The 19,369-nt window shown below is 47.7% G+C and overlaps 1 protein-coding gene across 1 annotated transcript in view; it reads right to left on the bottom strand.

Annotated features, from left to right (window-relative positions):
• Positions 1-6,486: 6,486 nt before the first annotated feature.
• Positions 6,487-19,369, bottom strand: part of DRGX (dorsal root ganglia homeobox) — a 32,337-nt gene continuing 19,454 nt past the window's right edge. Inside the window, exon 7 of the mRNA XM_063638068.1 lies at positions 6,487-8,793. Within this exon, the coding sequence (XP_063494138.1) occupies positions 8,528-8,793 (266 nt within the window). The 3' untranslated portion in view covers positions 6,487-8,527. The remainder of the gene's footprint in view (positions 8,794-19,369) is intronic.

The raw sequence follows: 19,369 nt of genomic DNA, 5'->3' as shown, positions 1-19,369 counted from the left end.
TAATTAAGATTAAATTACATTATAAGGGTGGGGCCCTGATCCAACAAGATTTGTGTCCTTGTAAGAGGAGACACCAGAGAGTTCTCTCTCTCCCCTCCCCTACCCCATGAGAAAAGGTTACTTAAGGACACAGCAAGAAGGCTGCTGTCTGCAAGCCTGGAAGAGAGCCCTCACCAGGAACCAACACTGCTGCCACCATGATCTCAAACTTCAGCCTCCAGAAGTGGGAGAAAATTAATTTCTTTTGTATAAGCCATCTTGTCTGTGGTATTCTGTTATAGCAGCCCAAACTGACTAATACATGTTGTATGTAGTCAATGTTTACTCTCTACAGTTAATGTTTTAAATCACCATGAATAACAATCATGTTTAACACTCTTCTTTAAAAAACATATAGCCCCTGTGTGATCTCATGTATATAACAGTCTCAAAATTTTTTAAAGTATAATGATGGAGGACAGATGAATACTGCCAGGGGTCACAGCTGGGGAGGATATGATTGCAAAGGAGTAGCATGAGAGAGTCTCTTGCAAGTGAAGGAACAGTTCCACATCCTGATGGAAAATGTATATGTAATGACATTTCATGCAATCATTACCTTCCTCCCCCAAAATAAGCATATGTAAAAATTTATGAAATCCAAATAAGGTCTGTAGATTAGTTAGTAGTATTGTAGCAATGTCCATTTTCAGTTTTGATCATTGTACTATGGTTATGTCAGTGTTCTCTTTGGGAGAAGTTGGGTGAAAAGGACATGAGAACTCTGTACTACTTTTGCAACCTGTAAGTGATTCAAAAATTATTTCAAAATAAAAAGACTTTTAAAATGTATCCACAGTTAAAGTAGCTTTTATCAAAAAGATAAAAAAAAAAAAAAGCTTGTAATGGCATATACATGGAGACAGGAGAACACTTGTATACTGTTGGTGGGAACATAAACTAGTACCACTACCAAGGAAAAGAGTACGGCATTTCCTCAAGGAAACAAAAATGAAACAACCTTATGATCCAGCAGTTTCACTGCTAGGTATATATCCAAAAGAAAAAACCTCAGTGTATTGAAAAAAGACATCTGTCCTCCCATGTTTATTGCAACACTATTCACAATAGCCAAGAAATGAAATCAACCTGAGTATCCATCAACAGATGAATGGATAAAGGAAACATGGTATATATACACAAGGGAATAATATTCAGTCATAAAAAGAATGAAATTCTGTTGTTTGCAACAACATGGATGGAACTGGGGGACATTATGTTAAGTTAAACATGCCAGACACAGAAAGATAAATATTGCATATTATCTCATATGTGGGAGCTAAAAAAAATGATCTCATGGAGATAGAGAGTACAATGAATGTTACCAGAGGCTTAGAAGGGTGGTGAGGATGTGGGGATTAAGCGAGATTAGTTAATGGCTACAACAATACAGTTAGATGGTAGGGGTAAGATCTAGTGATTGGTAGCACAATAGGGTAGCTATCATTGACAATAATTTATTGTATATTTCAAAATAACTTGAAGAATGGATTTGGAATGTTCTCAACACAAAGAAAGAATAGTTGATTTGGGGTGATGGATATTCTTGATTTGATCATTACACATTGTATTTTTGTGTCAAAATATCACATTTACCCTATAAATATGTACCACTATTTCCTGACCCTAAAAAATTAAAAATTAAAACATGTATCCAATAGTTAGAGAATTTGTGATATTCTGTAGCTCCTTGGAGATGGAAGCCACTTTATCATGTGTAAGGTCTTGTTAGACTTCTGTACACAGGACTTTCATATCATCCCAGGTGCACTCCTGGTGAAAACAGGGGCACAACACGTTCAGTGCCCCAGAGTCGCTGAAATTCTGCATCCCTCTCACTTATAGAGGCTTCTCTCTGCCCAGAGGATTCTTCTCCAGTTCCCTCAGTCTGAAGACGCTCACCATTGTCCAGGACCCTCCTCTGCAGCAGTAACCTCACTGAGTGCTGGCCACAGTGCCCCTCACTGTCTCATCCCACCTAATCCTCATTGCCCCCATTTTACAGATGAGGAAACTGAGACTTGGAGAGGGCAGGAGACTTGCTTAGGTGGGTGGCGTGGGATCCTGGACTCAAGGCTGGGTCTGATGACACCTCCTCTGGGCTGCCATCGTCCCACACCACCACCACCACTCAGGCTGCCACCCGTAGGCTGGCCTCTGGCAGCAGGTGTGAGGGAAGCCAATGGGGAGAGGGCACTAATTCAAGTCTGCAGCAGAGCAGCTGTTCTCAGGGTCCCTGTGGCCTGAGGCCATGCTGCTCTTATGTTCCCGGGTAGATAAAGTGCTTCACTTAGGAGAAAGTCTCTCCCGGCTGCAGGGCCATTAGCTCCCTGACTCCTGAAAAAACCATTTGGCCAGTGCTGACAGATGTGGCCATTACACAATCACTTAGCCCCCTCTCGCTGCCCCATCCAGATCTTGGGAGGGGGAGGGGCCTTGAGGCAGGCAAAGCCCTGGGGAAAGTCCACGCGATTCACTTCCTGGCGCTGCCTCCTCTCTGCTCTTAGGTTGCATTTTGCCAGGCCACACTGATGCAGCAGGAGGCAGCTTCAGACAGCGTCATGTGCTGCCAATGACCTTGTTCTCCTGAGAGTGGTTCAAAAACTTCTTCACATGCATCATTTCCTTGACTCCTCACAATAACCCTCTGTACTTGAAGTTACGATGATTCTTTCCATGATACAGATAAAGAAATGAGGCACAGAGAGGTTAAATGGCCTGCCCACGGTCACATAGCTAGGAATGTCAGGCCTCTGATTCCCAGGCCTGTGATGCTTCCTCTGCCCCAGGCAGCGGTAACCCTGCTGGAGTGTTACCATGTATGGGGAACTCTACCTCAGAGGAGGGTCTCCAGGGCCAGGGCTATGGCAAGGGCTGCTCCTCTCTGCTGAGTGGAGGAATGAGGCCACCAGAGACTGCAAGGAACGCCTTGACCCCTTGGCAGCTGCCAGGCAACCCTTGACCTGGTGGGCCCCCAGCTTGGGTAATTTCCTCCTACACCACCCCCCTTTGCTCTCTAGACCCTGGCTCAGGGTGGATGAGTGCCCTCTCCCACTCAACCCCCCACCACCGTGTGGCCCAGGCAGGGTTGGCAGCCTTCCAACAGCTGGCAAGCCTTCTCTCCCAGCCACAGCAGAGGTCCCAAGATAGGGGTTGCTGTGGCATCTGGGCCACCCAGCTGAGCCAGGCCAGGGCCAGGCAGCCGCAGCTCCAGCGCTGTCTGACAATGCACCCAGCAAGAGGGAGGGGGTGGTGCCCAGGACCTAAGGAGGTGTGCTAAAGAGCAATGGCCCATCCTGAACACAGCCAGGCTCTGACAAGAAGCAGCTTCACCCGGCAGGGGCCCTGTTGTCAGCTAAGAGGCCGGTGAGCAGGTGGCAGGCAGCAGCAGTAAGCACAGGCTGGGTTCCCAGGCTGGTCTCCTTGGTCCATACGGCAGGGTGCAGGACAGGCCCTAGGTGCTTCCAGGGTACCAGGGCAGGAGAGGCCCTAGGCACTTCCGGGGCACCAGCCAATGCTGCTTTCCACCGGGCTGCCTCGCTTTGTCTTGAGGTGGCTCAGAAAGAGGCAGCTAAAAAGCCCATATCTGGGCAGGGGCAGCTGCCTTCTCTAAAATGCTCTTCCTCAGGACTGGGGGATGGATTCTGGTTTATCCAAACCCGAGCCGGAACAGCTCAGGCTGGGAGGAATGTTGGGGCCACCGCTCTTGGCCACAAGGACTGCAGGCCCCAAGCACCTGCCAGTCTCGCACTAATTATGTCGTCCCCCTCAGATGGCAGTTGGTGGTGCTGGGGCCAAGGACGTCCAAACTCGAAGGCCAGGGCTTTGTTGTCATTGGGAGTATGATCTGGACACAGGCAGGCAGCTGAGAACGGCTCCAAAGGGACACCTGGTGTTCCACAGCCCTAGGGTCTTTGAGCTTCCTGGGTGCAGCAGGCACACCCTCCATTCCTACAAGTTTGCTGGAGCTGCTGTAGAAGGTATTTGGCCAAGTCTTGATGAGAAAAACAGCCAAATGTGGAATTCTCTGAAGTAGGCTGACGGTGTTCATCAGTGGAGACCAGAATGAAGGTGCATTATCATTTAAAAATAATGAAAGTATAATCCCTTATAGTCCCTGTCTCAGGGAAACCTATCATCCTTTGGTTTAACTTGCCTCAGCAGGGACTGGGTTTTCTACATCTGTGCCCTTCTCTGCCTCTGGTGCCATCCCTGTGGAGGTAATGGGGGTATACGCTGGGTGTCGACTCAGATTCCCAGCGCAGAGACTTAGAACCATGTTCCCTCCCCTGGGCAGGGCAGGGCCAGAGTGGACATGATTGACCACTCCTGATGAGACCAGAGGTGTCTGCCGGCTCAAGTCCCCAAAGGGTGTGGCTGAGGCTGGAAAATCACAGTGATCCCGGCCTGGCTGGTGGCTGTGAGAGAGCAGAGAGGGCCAAGCTTCGGGGGAAAACGAAGGAGGTTCCTGACAACCCCCTGCTTCTTGGTGCCTGTCTCACTGGGATCCCAGGACTAGAGTCTCAGCCATCCTGAGCTCCATGAGATCACTTGGTATCCTCCTCCTAAAGGTGCTTTTTGACATAAACTGGCTTCAGTGCTTTCCTGTACTTGCCACTAGAAGAGCTCTCTCTAAGACACTCTCCCTGACCCCAGCCTTCATGCCCACCCCTGCCTCTGGGTACCGCAGATTCCCTTCCAAGCTCAAGTGCCTGGGCACACGCCTCCTCCTGAAAATCAACCCTCCTACAGCCCACAGAATTTGCTCAGGAAAGGCAGTGGCAATCCCAACTCCCTCTGGAGGCTCAGGCGCAGCTGAGAGCCATTCCATCGTTTCCTTCTTGAGAAAGTGAGGTTTTCACCTGAAAAAGGTCTTCAAGCCTTTGACATGTGTGAGGCTTGGTAGAACAAGAGCTGGCTTTTATACTGCACTTCGTCCATGCCAGGCACCATGTAGCTATCCACTCATTTAATCTCCAAAGAGCCCCGGGAGGCTGGTGCCATTATTATGTAGATGACTGAAGCACATAGAGGTTAGGTGACTCACCCAGAGTCACACAGCCCTTAGGGCTAGGATTCTGAAGAAGTGAAACATGCTCTTAACCAACTTCAACAAAGCTCTGAATCTATAAAGGTTTCACTTTTTCTGGTGAAGCCAGAAAATTAGGAAGAAAGAGAGTTTCCATTACGTAGACTGGTTGAGTCTCAGGCACCTTCTTGGTGTCCCGTCTTGCTAGAATATCCATCGGAGGGGCCCAGAAGCTCTGGGCACCACTGAGTTCAGGGATTGCTGCTGGGCCTGCTCTCAGACAGGCACACACCTAAGGCCAGGCGCAGATAAAATGGGGGCAGGCTTGCCCCGGCCCCTGCCAGGCCAGACCCAGGGGAGGGAGACACTGAGGTCTGACAGGGCGCTGGGGTGGTTCATTCTCCCCTTCCACAGGCCCATCCAGGACAGAACCCAAAAGACAGTGAGCAAAGTGAAACCATGACTCACCATCTGTGAAACCTGCTGGGACCGACGGGTCCTCATATGCCTCCGTGGAGCTCCTGGCCTTGAAGACTGAGCCCAGTTGATCTCATCAAGTCATTTATTAACCACTCTGTGTGACAGCCAATGAAGCCAAGCTTTCCCTCTTCCTATCAGAGCCTATCAACTATGTAGCTTCACAGAAGTTGCCCGATCTTAATGTGCCTCAGTTTCCTTAACTGTGAAACGGGAATAGTAGGACTTACATTGTGGGTTTATCATTGGGATTAAATGTGCTAACCTATGTAAAGTTCCCAGGAAATGAGACAGTGGCAGAGTCAAAGGAAGTTCTTTCTACCCAACTGAGAGATCAGACACTGGGCACCCACTGAGGAATGGAGAAGGAGCCCCCAAGTCCCCCAGGTCCTATGCCAGGGCTGACCGCCCTGACTCCGTGCCATGCCACGGTTGCTCCTCCTCTGGGCAGGCTGTCATGCCCAACAAGGCCAGGCTGCTGCCCCAGTCACAGTCATAACTTAGTGGTTTCTAGGCTCCTTTCCCATAACCTGGAGTGCATTCAGGAATGGACTTCATTTGCCTCAACTAATAAATGAATAATAATAATAATTAATTAATCAATCAATCCCTGGGGCCCGAGCCTCCTTCCCACGCTGAAGTCCAGCTGCCTTTTACAGTCACATGATGAACTTCGGCAGACAGGGCAACCTACGGGGGCCCCAGCGAGAATGATCCTGCAATGCAGTGCTTGTCAGTGCCTTGGGGAGGGCTCTGATCTGCACAGGGGTTCTGATCCACTAAAAGGTTCCTGAGCCAAGGCCTCAATGCCCTCCTCCTGGAAGTTTCCAGGTTTCCATTTGCACATTAGCCAAAGTGGAAGATTGAAGAGCGCAGACTCCACCCAGCCCTGCAGCCTCAGGGCTGGGAGGAACAAAGAGAGGACCTGAGCTTTTTCCGTCTTTCTTTTAACTCCTCTAAATTTATTTGGGTATTTAAACAAACAGAAACTACATCATGCATTGTTACTTTTTGCCTTTGTACAACAAAACTAAGTACTCAATATCTCTGCAGAGGTTTGGTGCTCATTTTCGTTCCTTTCTTTCAGTAACATCAGGCAGACTTTTCGATATGATCCAGTTTTGCACAGTCACTAGAGTGTCGCATCATGAATTATTAAATCAGTGCTTCGTGGTAATACATAATTTCTTATCAATTATTCATGCTAATGTGTGTGTAGTTTACTTAATTGTGTTATTGACGATCAAAAGTAATTTCCTGAAAGTCCTCAAGGACACAAAATTTAATCAGCATAACTACTTTTCAGATGCAATGCTGTTAAGTATTCTTAATTTGCTCAACAGTTCACTTATTTATGTACCTTTCTGGAGGAAATACGAGTTTAATCAAACAATTAGATTGAAGAGTTAGTGTGCATAAGGGCTTGAGCTTACATCCCTCAACCAAACATTCGTAATTACAGGGAAACGGAAGCAACTTTGCCGCTTTTTGGCAAATCATTTCATCTTTATACTCAACAAGCAAAATACAGCAGGAAGAAGGATTTGATTTTTTTCTTTAAAGGAGACAGTGTGTTTTATCAAATGCTTCATAGTGATCATAGATGAGGCATGATACACTCAGGAGTATTATTTGGGGGTCATGGAGTGGGGGAAGGTAAAAAGGGGACAGGAAATGTGAAAGTAGAACATTTTGATGATAATAACTGAAACCAAAATAACCATCATGAAGGCAATAACTATCCGCATGGAAACACCATCAGCAAAAGCCACCAAAGACTGCAACCTTTCAGGTGCCAGGCACCCCTGCCAGAAAGCGGCAGAGCTTATGCTATTGCACGTTCCCCTTGGGTATCCTCCAGGTCACCATCCTCACCAGAGAAAATAGCCACACTAGACCAAAACAGAAATCTCTGTGAAATTTGGCCCTTTGGAATTAATGCTCTCCACACCATGAGAAAGCTGCCTTCCCCATGCTCCATATCTGCACATATGCAGTTCCTATCTCCTTTCCTACTTTTTTTCCCCCAGTAAAAAACCACCAGCACTGAAGAGCCCCCTCTACGTGCCAGGCATGTGGGGAAAGGTAGTTCATCTGTATGCATAATTACTTCAGAGGCATTCCTGAAGGGCTTCTTCCCTCTCCAAGGGCCCTCAGGACCTCCTGGACCAGAGAGCTACTTTTCAGTTGCTTAACTTCCCACCAATCCACAAGTCTATTTGGGAGAGAGGAAGGGCTTGCAGGTGAGTGCTTCAGGTACAGGGGCCACACTAGTTCCACACCCACAGTGTCAAGACAGCAGCCCCCAGTTCATGGAGCAGGTGGCCTGGGTGATTATCCCAGCCCCCTGGCCAGATGTGTCAGTGAGATCTCCTGGGTCAGAGCCACCGTGGTCCTCTGGGACAGGCTGTGTCCTGTTGGCCCCTCCCTACCCTACATCTTCTCACTTTGTAATGAAGCCCACAACCAATATTCTCCAACAAGAGAAAAGGCATTACTGCTCATCTTGGTCCAGGGGAGCAAGAGTCGCTTGGGGTTCCACCAGTTCCCCAGTTCTTAAACACTGTAAGCGGGACAGGCCCTTTTCTTTTCATGAAACTTCAGCCCATGCCACAGTTCCTGGGTTTGACAAGACCTTCAAAGGCAGCCCAGGGAGGAAATAGGAAGGGAGACGGATGAGGAATCTACCTCCCTCCGAGACTCTGGGCCTGGATGGAAATCTCACAGAGAGGGCTCTGCTGCCACCAAGTGCCATCGGGATCTGCTTCCAAAGAAGCCAGGACAACACTGCCGCACTGGTGGGACTCCAGAGGGACCCTCCAGGTGCCAAGGGAGCTGTGGGTCTCACTTGCCCGTCTTGGGTCCATGCAGAGGCCCTGGGGCCGCTGGCTTCTCCTTGCTATTTGGAGAGTTTTCTGTAGGGGCTGAGGCTGGGAGAAGCAGGGGCGGGGGAGGGCAGGCCGGGCGGGGCACTGTGGACCCTCATACACTCTTCTCTGCCTCGCTCTGTTCCTTGGTGGGAGAGGTCTTGTCCTGGCTGCCATCTGGGGGTGCTGGCTTGGCGACAGGGCCAGGGCTGCTGCTGGTGGAAGGCAGGAGGTTGGCCGACTGCAGGACGGCTTCTGAATGCTCGCGGGCCTTCATGCGCAGGGCGGCCACGCTGGCCGTGCGGTTACTCTGGCAGCCATAGGTGGGAAGGAAGGAGAGTCCCATGGGGTCTGGGACGCAGCAAGAGCACAGTGGGCCCCCTGGAAAAACGAAAAACAACAAGCTCCCATCACTGTCTACTTTCTGCCTCTCAGGGCTGGGTGACAGGAAACGATCTGAGTTCTGAAGGACAGAAAGATTGATTCCCTCTGGTGCCAGATACTAAAGGGAGAAGGACAAGTGCTCAGAACCTCAAAGACACACAAATAAGGGACCTACTTAATCGTTCAAAGGATTGTCAGAGCATCAGGCACACCTGGCCAGTCCTGGCTCCCTTGCCAAGCAGCTGTGTGGCCTTAGGCCAACACCTTGGCTTCTCTGAGGCTCAGTCTCTACTTCTGTAAAATGGAATACTACCTACATCGCAGGATTATAAGGAGGGTCCCATTAAGTCATTCCACACTCCCAAACTGTGTCAAGGCACCCCTAAGAACTCACTGGGGCACTGCGGGGATACCTTGAATGGAGGGAAACCCAGCCACACGTGTCAGGTGCCGGGCAAGCTGCTGGCTGCAGGCAGTTCCCGGCTTAACCACGAGATCCTGCTGCATTCCTGTCAAGAATGTTATCGCTTTGTGAAGCTAGATTTTGCAAGCACCACACAAAATTCCACATTGGAATATAAAACGTGTGTGGCGGAGTCTAATAGGATTCCAAGATTAGAGAAGCTGTACAAAGCTTATAAGGCACATAAGCCCCTTAGAAAGGAATAGCAGCTATTTAAAAATGAAAGCAGTCAGGTGCAGTGGCTCACACCTATAATCCCAACAGTTTGGGAGTCTGAGGTAGGAGGATCGCCTGAGCCCAAGAGTTCAAGACCAGCACGGGCAACATAGTGAGACCCTATCGCTACAAAGTAAAAATAAAAATAAATTAACCAGGCATCATGGTATGTGCCAATAGTCCTAGCTACTTGGAAGGCTGAGGCAGGAAGATCGCTTGAGCCCAGGAGTTCAAGGGTGCAGTGAGCCATGATTGCATGACTGCACTCCAGCCTGGGCAACAGAGCAAGTCCCTGTCGCTAAAAAATAATAGCATTAAAAAGAAAAAGAAAAGAAAAACATTATTTTTCTTTCAATTTATGAGTATTATTTTTCAAATGGCTACTAAGTTGTCAGGACATATTTAGTGAGCTGCTTGGACCTAATCATGGAATGAACAGAGCTGTTAACTGTTAGATATTGCTTATGGCCCAGGGGTGTCATGAACTGAGGTTTGAGAACCTCAGAGGGAACCAATTCGGAAAGTGCTTAGTGTAGGTCCAAGCCCAGGTCAATCCTTCTCACCCACGTGTTGCCTCTTGGCTGGTGATAATGGAAAATATGGAGAAGAGGGAATTTCTGAAGTGGTCTCAGCCGAGGCTGAGGGCTGCAGCAAGGTCAGCACCAAGGTCAGCACACTTGTGTCCCAGCTCCCCTGCAGTCCTGAACATGTCCTCAGGCTGCAAGTGAGCTTTGAGCTGCTGTCTTGCCTTTCTGAGCATGCTCTGGAGTCCTTCCTCAAGCCACCAAGGGGCAGTAATCGTGAGACAAATGCCTGTGCTCACTGGAGCCTGGAAGGCCACCCAGGCCTGGCACCCACTTGTAGAGATCAACCTCAGGGGCAGCCGGAGCTGCACCAGCTTTTCCGGCAGCTGGGACGTCCCCACCCTCCCTTCCCAAGACAGCCTTCCTAATGCCAAAGCCAGGGTACATTCTGCTCCCCTCAAGCATATACACATATCCTCCTCTTCCTTTCCAAGCCTGCTGAGAGACAAAGGGAAGCTCACCTTTACCACCCGCTGCTCCTCTCATCACATTATGGCTACCCATAATGTAGGCGTGGCTCATTCCCCTCTCCAGGTAAGAAAACTGAGGCTCCAAATTTGCACAGTTTATTGTAGAGATGGGACCAGAACCTCCTGGTGTCCTTTCTCTCTCCTGTATTGTAATGGGAGGTTTAAATGCAGCTTCACCTCCTACCTCAAGTTTGACTGAGGGACTGATCCAGTAGGCAGCAGATACGAAGATGAGTGTGAGGCAGCACATGCAGAGTGTGCAAGGGAGCTCTGAGACCAGCCCCACTGCCCTGCAGGCCCACTGGCCTCCGGCCTGTCATGCTTTTGGTCAAACCCCGGGGCCTGGCTGCTCCACTTCTCCTAAGGGCTCTTACACAGGCATAGCCACACCCTGACAGCAGTCACTGAGAGACTCTCATGGGGAATGACAGCTTTTGCTGGGAACAATGCCTGCTATGAGCCTCAGGCCTTCCTGATGGTTAGAACCCACCCCACGGGGCCTTATCTTCCTCCAAGTCTCCCTGCCCAAAGGCACTCACTGGTGAGGAGCACCTAACGTGTGAGGACACCAAGTTATTAAGAATGGTGGTCCCCCTTGGAGCGGGTATGCTGTAGATTTGTATTTTCCTCTCTAGGTCTATTTAGAATTTTTCTTGTTTTTCTACAATGAAAATGAATGTCTTTTAAACTTAGAAACGTAATGTTAATTTTAAATGAATGTTAAAAAGAAGGAAGGCTGAAGACAGACCTAGCAGGCACAGCTGAGAGCAGAGACTGGTTGGGGCTGTAGGCTCTCAGGGACCTGGAAGGGGCCACTGTCCTCAGGCTTAGCCCTGGGTAGCCGGCCCTGGGTCAGGCCAGTTGAGAAAGATGAGCTAAATCCATCTCAGGCTGGTATTAACCCAGTCAAGGGCTTGCTCCAATGCAAGCATCAGTGGTGAGTTCAATGCTCTGTAACTCAGTGGCAAATCTAGCCATGTGCCAGACATAGAAGTGACAGAGACTCCTTCCCCTGGAGCCATAGCCTACAGCTGCTAGGTCACGTCTGCAGCGGACCCCAAGAAAGCTACCCATAACTGTACTCCTGGCCCTCAAAACCCAAACTTGGAAGTCAAGAGGAATAAATTAACTCACAGAACCAAGGCTGCAGCAGGGTAAAGAGTCTACTTGTGCCTAGCTCACCCCCCACACACATACACACACAGCACTGGACTGATGGGAAACTGAGGACCAAGTGAAGCCAAGGACCCTGTGATTAAAAACCATAAGGACTGTACATACCATGGAATATGATTCAGACTCAAAAGGAAGGGAACTTTGACACTCGCTCCAACAGGGGTCAACCTTGAAGACATTATGCTAAGTGAAATAAGCCAGTCACTAAAAGAACAAATCCTGCAGGAGTCCTCTTCTGTGAGGCCCCCAGAGTACTCAAATTCCCAGAGACAGAAGTAGAATGACACGGACCTGGGGTCGGGGAGGGGAAGTGGGAATTGTTCGCAGGTAGAGCTTTGGTTTTGCAAGATGAAGAGTTCGGGAGATTGGCTGCACAACAGCAGGAATGTGCTTAATACGACTGAATCATACACTTAAAAATGTATGGTAAATTTTATGTTACGCGTATTTTACCATAATCAAAAAGAAAATAAGACAGTTTGTGTTTTTTTTTTTTAAGTGTACTGGCCAGAGGGGAGTTGAGGGCAGAGTGATCCAGGAAGATGAAGTGCACACAGGGCAGCCTCGGCTGTTTTTATGGCTCCTGCAGTGAGCAAGAATCTTCAAAGCCCCTCGAGCCGCCAAACACTCACCCAGCCATACCCAGTCCCACGTCCATGGGGCTGGCACTCTCAACCCACCGCACTCACCGGGCCTTTGCCTAAGGAAGCTTCGCAGGGTTTTCACACATCCCTCCAGCTCTTGCCCATTGGTGGCAGGGGCAGGTGGGGGTGGAATTCCTCAGCAGGCAGCTGACCCTGATAGGTGCGCACTGACCAACAAGAGTCTTGGGGGCTGGCACGGGGGCTGGCACAGTGGCTCACACCTGTAAAACCAGCACTTTGGGAGGCCTAGGCAAGTGGATCCCCTGAGGTCTGGAGTTCGAGACCAGCCTGACCAATATGGTGAAACCCCGTCTCTACTAAAAATACAAAAATTAGCCGGGTGTGGTGGCATGTACCTGTAGTCCCAGCTACTCCACAGGCTGAGACAGGAGAATTGCTTGAACCTGGGAAATGGAGGTTGCAGTGAGCCAAGATCATGCCACTGCACTCCAGTCTGGGTGAAAGAGTGAGACTCCTTCTCAAAAAAATAAAAAGAGCCTTGGGCACACAGCCCAACATGTGCCATCGCTCCCTTTCTTCATCTGCACCCCAAGCCTGGACTGCAGCAAAAGTGTCCGTCAAAGGGGACGGATGCCTGCAGGTGGACGCACAAACACGGTAACAGCCACACCCAGGAATGTGGCAAATGAGCCCTGGGCATCTGAAGGGAGGTCCTCAGAGGCTGCCAAAGGGGCTTCCCCTGGACCTGCCCAGACCTGAATGAGAACTGGGAAGATGTGTGGATCCAAGACAGAGGTATGGACAAGACTGAGAGCGGCCATCTGTGTGAGAGACAAGATTAAAAGCAGAGAGGGGACAAATCTAGGAGATGGTTAACAAGGAAAAGTATAAAATCTATAATCTGCATCCAAGCATCCAACTGCACAAAGGAGACACGGCTCAGCAATCAATCATGTGGTCAATACGACTTCACAGTAACGTCACTGCCATCCCACAGGGTTGTGGGTTGCCTTAACAGAGACAGAACCTGCAGAAAAAGGGAGGGCAAAGTCCTTCTCTCTTGTGTGATGGTCACACCATGCCTTATGTCTCCCATCAACAGACACCTCTGTCATCACCCTAAAGAGAAAAGCAGTGGGGAGGATAGGAACTACAGTGATCTGGGCACATACACATGTTAACTTAAATTGTCCAACAACCAGCATCTCCCTTGAATTCTATAGCCATTTTTTGCAAAGGAAAAAAACGATTTCCACAAGCAGGATTCTTAAAAAACTGACTCTTGATTTCTCAGTGATCTGACAGTATCAATATGCTGCCTGCACAAACAACTTCATGGACCCTGAACACTGCTGAGAACTTGAAATAACATGATGGAGCTTCATCCTCTGGGGTTCCCAGGGTGACTCATTAGTAAATAGCTACTGAGTAAAAATCCAGACCCAAAGCTCATGCACTTTGGCCATGAAATGTGTGCTCAAGTAGAGGCTGGGCATGGTGGCTCACACCTGTAATCCCAGCACTTTGGGAGGCTGAGGTGGGTGGATCGCTTGAGCCCAGGAGTTTTGAGACCAGCCTGGGCAACATGGCAAAACTCTGTCTCTACAAAACATACAAAAAAATTAGCCAGGTGTGGTGGCAGGCACCTGTAATCCCAGCACTTTGGGAGGCCAAGGCAGGGGGATCACCTGAGGTCAGGAGTTCAAGACCAGCCTGGCCAGCATGGTGAAACCCCATCTCTACTAAAAATACAAAAATTAGCCAGGCATGATGGTATGTGCCTGTAATCCCAGGTGCTCTGGAGGCTAAGGCGGGAGAATCGCTTGAACCCAGGAGGTGGAGGTTGCAGTGAACTGAGATTATGCCACTGCACTCCAGCCTGGGCAGCAGAGTGAGACTCCATCTAAAAAAAAAAAAAAAAAGCCAGCTGTGGTAGCTCACAGCTGTAGTCCCAGCTACTAGGACCCTCATCAAATGCTTGAAGATTCTCCTATGTGCAAAGTGCATTTCTAACATAAGTTGTCTGATTTCCAAGACTGCCACAAACTAGAAAGAAATGTGGCTACTAGTGGCAGACACATTGATGGTTAATGCTGAGAAAAGAGACAAAGTTTTATAAAACAGCCAAAAACACTCAAAATGCACAATAACCTGGAGCCATTTGCACAGAGGCAAGCAGAGCAGAATCCCAGGATGGCCCAAAGCCATCACAGCGGTGATTGTGCGTCGCAAGACATGATGTTTGACAGGGCTTTGAAAACTGCACCAAGCCTGTGACTATTAGTCATGGGGCCACTGAGTTGGCTATGAGAGGAGCTAGGCACCACCTCTTTATTACGTCATAAGGTGACAAACACACTTAGAAAAGGTCTACCCTAAAACCAAGTCATCATTATGGAAATCCTATAAACGAGTGACAGTAGGACGTCTCTGGGGCCAGAAAAGCCAATGCAGCTGTGTAGGGCAGAAAAAGGTGATCAAAAGAAGAAGGTGGTCAGAAGAAGGAGGTAGAAGAAGTCTGGCCCCTGACCCCACTGTTAACCAGACACGGGACCCGCCTTTATCCACTCAAGCTTCAGCTTCTTCGCCTTAACACACCTACTTTGGGGATAAATCCTATAAAGCACCTGGTACTTAATCCTCAAACAATTATTTCCACAATTCCATACAAATTAAAGGACAATTGTAAGTCACAGTTCACAGCTTATTCCAATTTCTGGTTCGATTCCATGACCAGCTGAAGAGCCCAAGTTGTCCTGAGTATCCCCCAGAGGACACCACGTTGGACACGAGACCTGCGACAGTACTCATGCACACACACGTAACAATACATACATGCACATAGGGTACACGCAGTGACTGCGCTCACCAGCACTGCGTGCCTACCCTGCCATTGGCACAAGCCATACACTTTTTCACAGCTGTATTTGTTCCTCAGTGAAATCTTCCTATCTGGCCAAAAAGTAATTTATACTGCCAAGAGAATTTTGAAGAGTAAGCCAAAGAAACTTTCAAAACCCCCTCCTAATTACTTGATTTCTAGACATGGGACTCTAGAAGGGAATAGCAGAGTATTTTTTTTTTTTTTTTTAATTTATCAAAAAGCTATCATGTGCTCACTTCAGCAGCACATGCACTAAAATTGGAACAATAAAGAGAAGATAAGCAAATAATATTTTTTAAAGATAAAAAATTTAAATAAAAAAATTTTAAGCTATTATGAATGGGCTAAAAATTAAATTAGCTATTAAGGAAGTCATCCTTTTGCACATATAGCAACAAAAAAACATGAATCAGCCCATGGCCCAATAATAGGGAACTGGCTGAATAAGTTATACCCATATAGAACACACTGCAAATGTGACAAATTATATTAAAGGAGGATATTTAGTACCATGAAAAAGATACTAACGAAATAAGACATTTAAAAAATAGGTAAAGGAGCAGTAAATAAACAATAAGTCATCAGTAAGTCAACATGCATACATTTTGGAATATGTGTGCCTGTGTATAAAACATACACATGCGATAGACTGAATGTTGATGTCCCCCCACCCCAAAATTCATATGTTGAAATCCTAAACCCCAAGGTGACAGCATTGGGAAGTGGGGCTTTTGGAAGATGATTAAGTCATGAGCACAGATCTCTCAGGGACTAATGTCCTTACATAAGAGACCCCAGAGGGTTGCCCTGTCTCTTCCTCTTCCACTATACAATGACACAGCAACAAGACACCACCTATGAATCCAGTGCCCTCACAAGACACTGAGTCTTCCAGCACCTTGATCTTAGACTTCCTAGCCTCCAGAACTGTAAGAAATAAATTTCCATTGTTTATGAGTCCCCGGGTTTATGGTATTTAGTTATAGCAGCCCAAACAGACTAAGATGATCCATATCCACATATACTAAAACACATATATGCATGTAGTGTACATATGTATATGTACAGCCATGGACCACATCAATCTAGCATCATAGGTGTATGTATATAAATATAAATTTACTTAGAAAAATGTATAAATTTAAATTCTTAATTTAAACTTTTTAATTTAAAAGTTATTAAACATGTTTATTAGAGATATATATATTCATAAATGACATTTTAAAATGTTCCAAAACCAAAATATTCACAGTGGCTGGTTCTGGGTGTTGAGGCTACGAATTTTTTTTATTTGTTTTATTGTATGTTTTGCTCTTTCTAAACTGACCAGGTATTACTCTCATAAAAAGGGTAATCTCCTTGGGGTTTGTGATTTCCTGTCTTCTCTCATTCAGATGATGGCGACAGATGTTCTCCTTCATCACAGAGTCCCACACAGTTTGCAAAGGGATAAAGACCGTGTCTTCATCACCCAGTGAAGACTCCAGGATGGCTAATGGCCTCCGCCTGCGCTCAGGGTATTGACAGCAAACATGGGGCTGAGGGTGCGCCATGAGATTCACCAGTGACCTTCTATTCATCTCCCTTCCCATTTGTGTGGACCGAAGTCAGTGAGTCCCTTCCTGCCTGCCCCCACCCCATGAAGCCCCTAAAAGGCCATGACTCCCTTCCTCCCCCTGGCAGGCTTGTGCCATCACAAAAGTCTATGCAAGAGCCCTCTGGTCCTTAAATGCAGCCTGAGAACATGCTACTACCTCCTGGACACTAAATTAAAACCCACAATTTGATTTCCATTAAGTTACAGCAAATTCTGCTGAATTGATCTAATCGGCCTCCATTCCTATATGACATCATGCTTTAAAGGCTTGGTCTGAATATAAATACTTAATGTAATAAATACAGTCTGAAATATTTGATTTCCTTGGCAGTTTAATTGATCTACTACCAAGACTGACAGGAAAAATTAAGTTAGCTCTGTCTTGTCTCTGCCAATAGCACATTTTCATCATAAAGGTATGTGGACTCCAATGCCAGTGACAAGGAGAGCTCTCACACACGGTTTTCCTGTTGAACGTTCAGATTAGGGTAACAAGAGTTGAACAGAAAATGAATACATGGATTTATGAGATGTCTAACGCAAACAGCATAGTTCACTTATTTCCACTTTATCGTAAAATAAATGAACTAATAAACATTTTGTGAGTCATCACACCAGTTCCTTATAGTTCACATGGAGAGTTTAAGTGGGAATATTGGTAGATGCCTACAATATTTAAGCATATTTTTAGCTGCTGTGTTTAAGTGCAGTCACCAATAATCAAACAAAAAACAAGGCCAAATTCACACCTGGACACACTATCTTCTACTAACCGAACTCCTGAAGTACTTTCTCCTCCTCTTGTTTTATGGTTTATTTCTTGTCTTTTCACCATGAGCTGTGTTTGTTTTTGTACACACCTCACCTCTCAAGCTTGATGTATGTGCTTCCCCCATCCAATCTCACAGCCCTGATTGCAGAACAAAACTGTCCCTTTTTGGTACAAAGTAAACACTCAGTGAATATTTGGTGAAGGGAGAAAAGGAGAGAGAATCTATCTTTCTTGACCGAGTTGGCACATTTTAGTTCCTCAAAGTTACCATCTCCCGGGTTCTAAGCTTCCTCAATACCCCATGGAAAGAAAAACTGTATTCTTAACGAAGTTACCCAATCTGATCAATGTCAAAGTACCTGAGCTAATTTGGAAGGGGTTTTGGTGGAATCAGCTCTAAATCCCACCCATCCCTTAATTCCACCTATTACATGTAAGGCCTCTGTCTCGACAATTACGTATTCACTCAGCAAACACTCATTGATGGGGGCCAACTCAGCTGACCATTCCAACCAGAGCCTTGTGCTGTGACACAGTCTCAGGGCCAGTGCACGTGTTCTTTTTCTGCTTGGATGTCTCTGCAGGGTCAAAAAAATAATGACAGTGGCCCCCAGATCCAAGGACCCTCAGCACAGCCAGAGCAGCCACAGGGATGCACGTTCCTAGCAGTCAGATGCCAATTCACACAACCCTCCCTCCTTCCAGCGGCAGCCAGAGCTCGGCATTGGCAGGCTGCTTCTCCTGCTGCCTCTGGCACCAGTCAGAGCCTTCTGCTCAGCTCCGTGCACTCCAGGGCCCCATTGATTAGCAGGAAGGGCAAACCCATCAGCACCCATAGGAAATGGCTTCTGGAAAGTGAGTTGCAGGTTTTCAAGCCAGAAGATGACAGAAGATGCCTGTCAAAGGAGCAGAATCAATACAGGGTGTAGGGAGCTGGAAGGTTGCACACCCAGGTCACTGAATTGTTGTGCCTCTGACATTCATGCTATGTGATCTTGGACAGTTCTATCTCTTCTCCAGGCCTCAGGCTCCCCCACTATATTCTGCAGAAGCAGTGGACACATGCTCAACAAAGAGATTGCCTACAAATCTTAAGTGCCAGGATTCTCCACCTGTCTTCCTGACATCAGCTAGGCATGGAGGGGCCAGGGTTGACCCAGCCACTTTCCCCATGAGGAACGACCACTTCTGTCCCTTGAGTCCTCTGCTCCCCAAATACCTGTATCCTCAGTAACGAGCCAGGAGTCCTGGGAGACTGTGTTGCTTTCCTGGAGCCCTATGTGCTGCCCACACACCATGAACCCCAGTCACCATGCACTGGGTACTGGGAGACTCTCCCATGGGAGAATAAATGCTTGCAGGAAGCATAAACCTCTGCCTCAGTGATCCAAACCCAAGCCCTAATCAGATCCCAAGTGACTTTTTGGGATCTGACATCACGACTCTAACAACAATTATGAGCACTTAGGTGGATTTGGATGTGCCAGATACATGGGCACCATTAGGCATGGCCGTTACAGTCTTTGTTTCACAGGTGAGGAGCCTGGCATCTACCCCAAGGTGACCCAGTGTCAAGAGGGAGGCAGCACTGCCAGGCTCCTTCCCCGTGTTCATGTTTCTGTCTGCCTGGGAGACCCTCACCCACTGCACAGCTCAAGCATCTCCTCTGGAAAGACTTCTTCCTGTGGAGAAAGTTCCTCCCTCCTCTGGGCTTCCCCATACTTTGTATGCCCTTGTTTGCTTCCATGGGAGTCCATGACTGTCACCTGAACTAGGATTCTTGGTGGACCTGTCTGTCTCTCCAAG

Source organism: Symphalangus syndactylus, chromosome 4 (genome assembly GCF_028878055.3).
Source record: "Symphalangus syndactylus isolate Jambi chromosome 4, NHGRI_mSymSyn1-v2.1_pri, whole genome shotgun sequence".
NCBI lineage: Eukaryota > Metazoa > Chordata > Mammalia > Primates > Hylobatidae > Symphalangus > Symphalangus syndactylus.
Note: the sequence above shows the minus strand (reverse complement) of the source record. Positions and strands in the feature narration are given on the sequence as shown.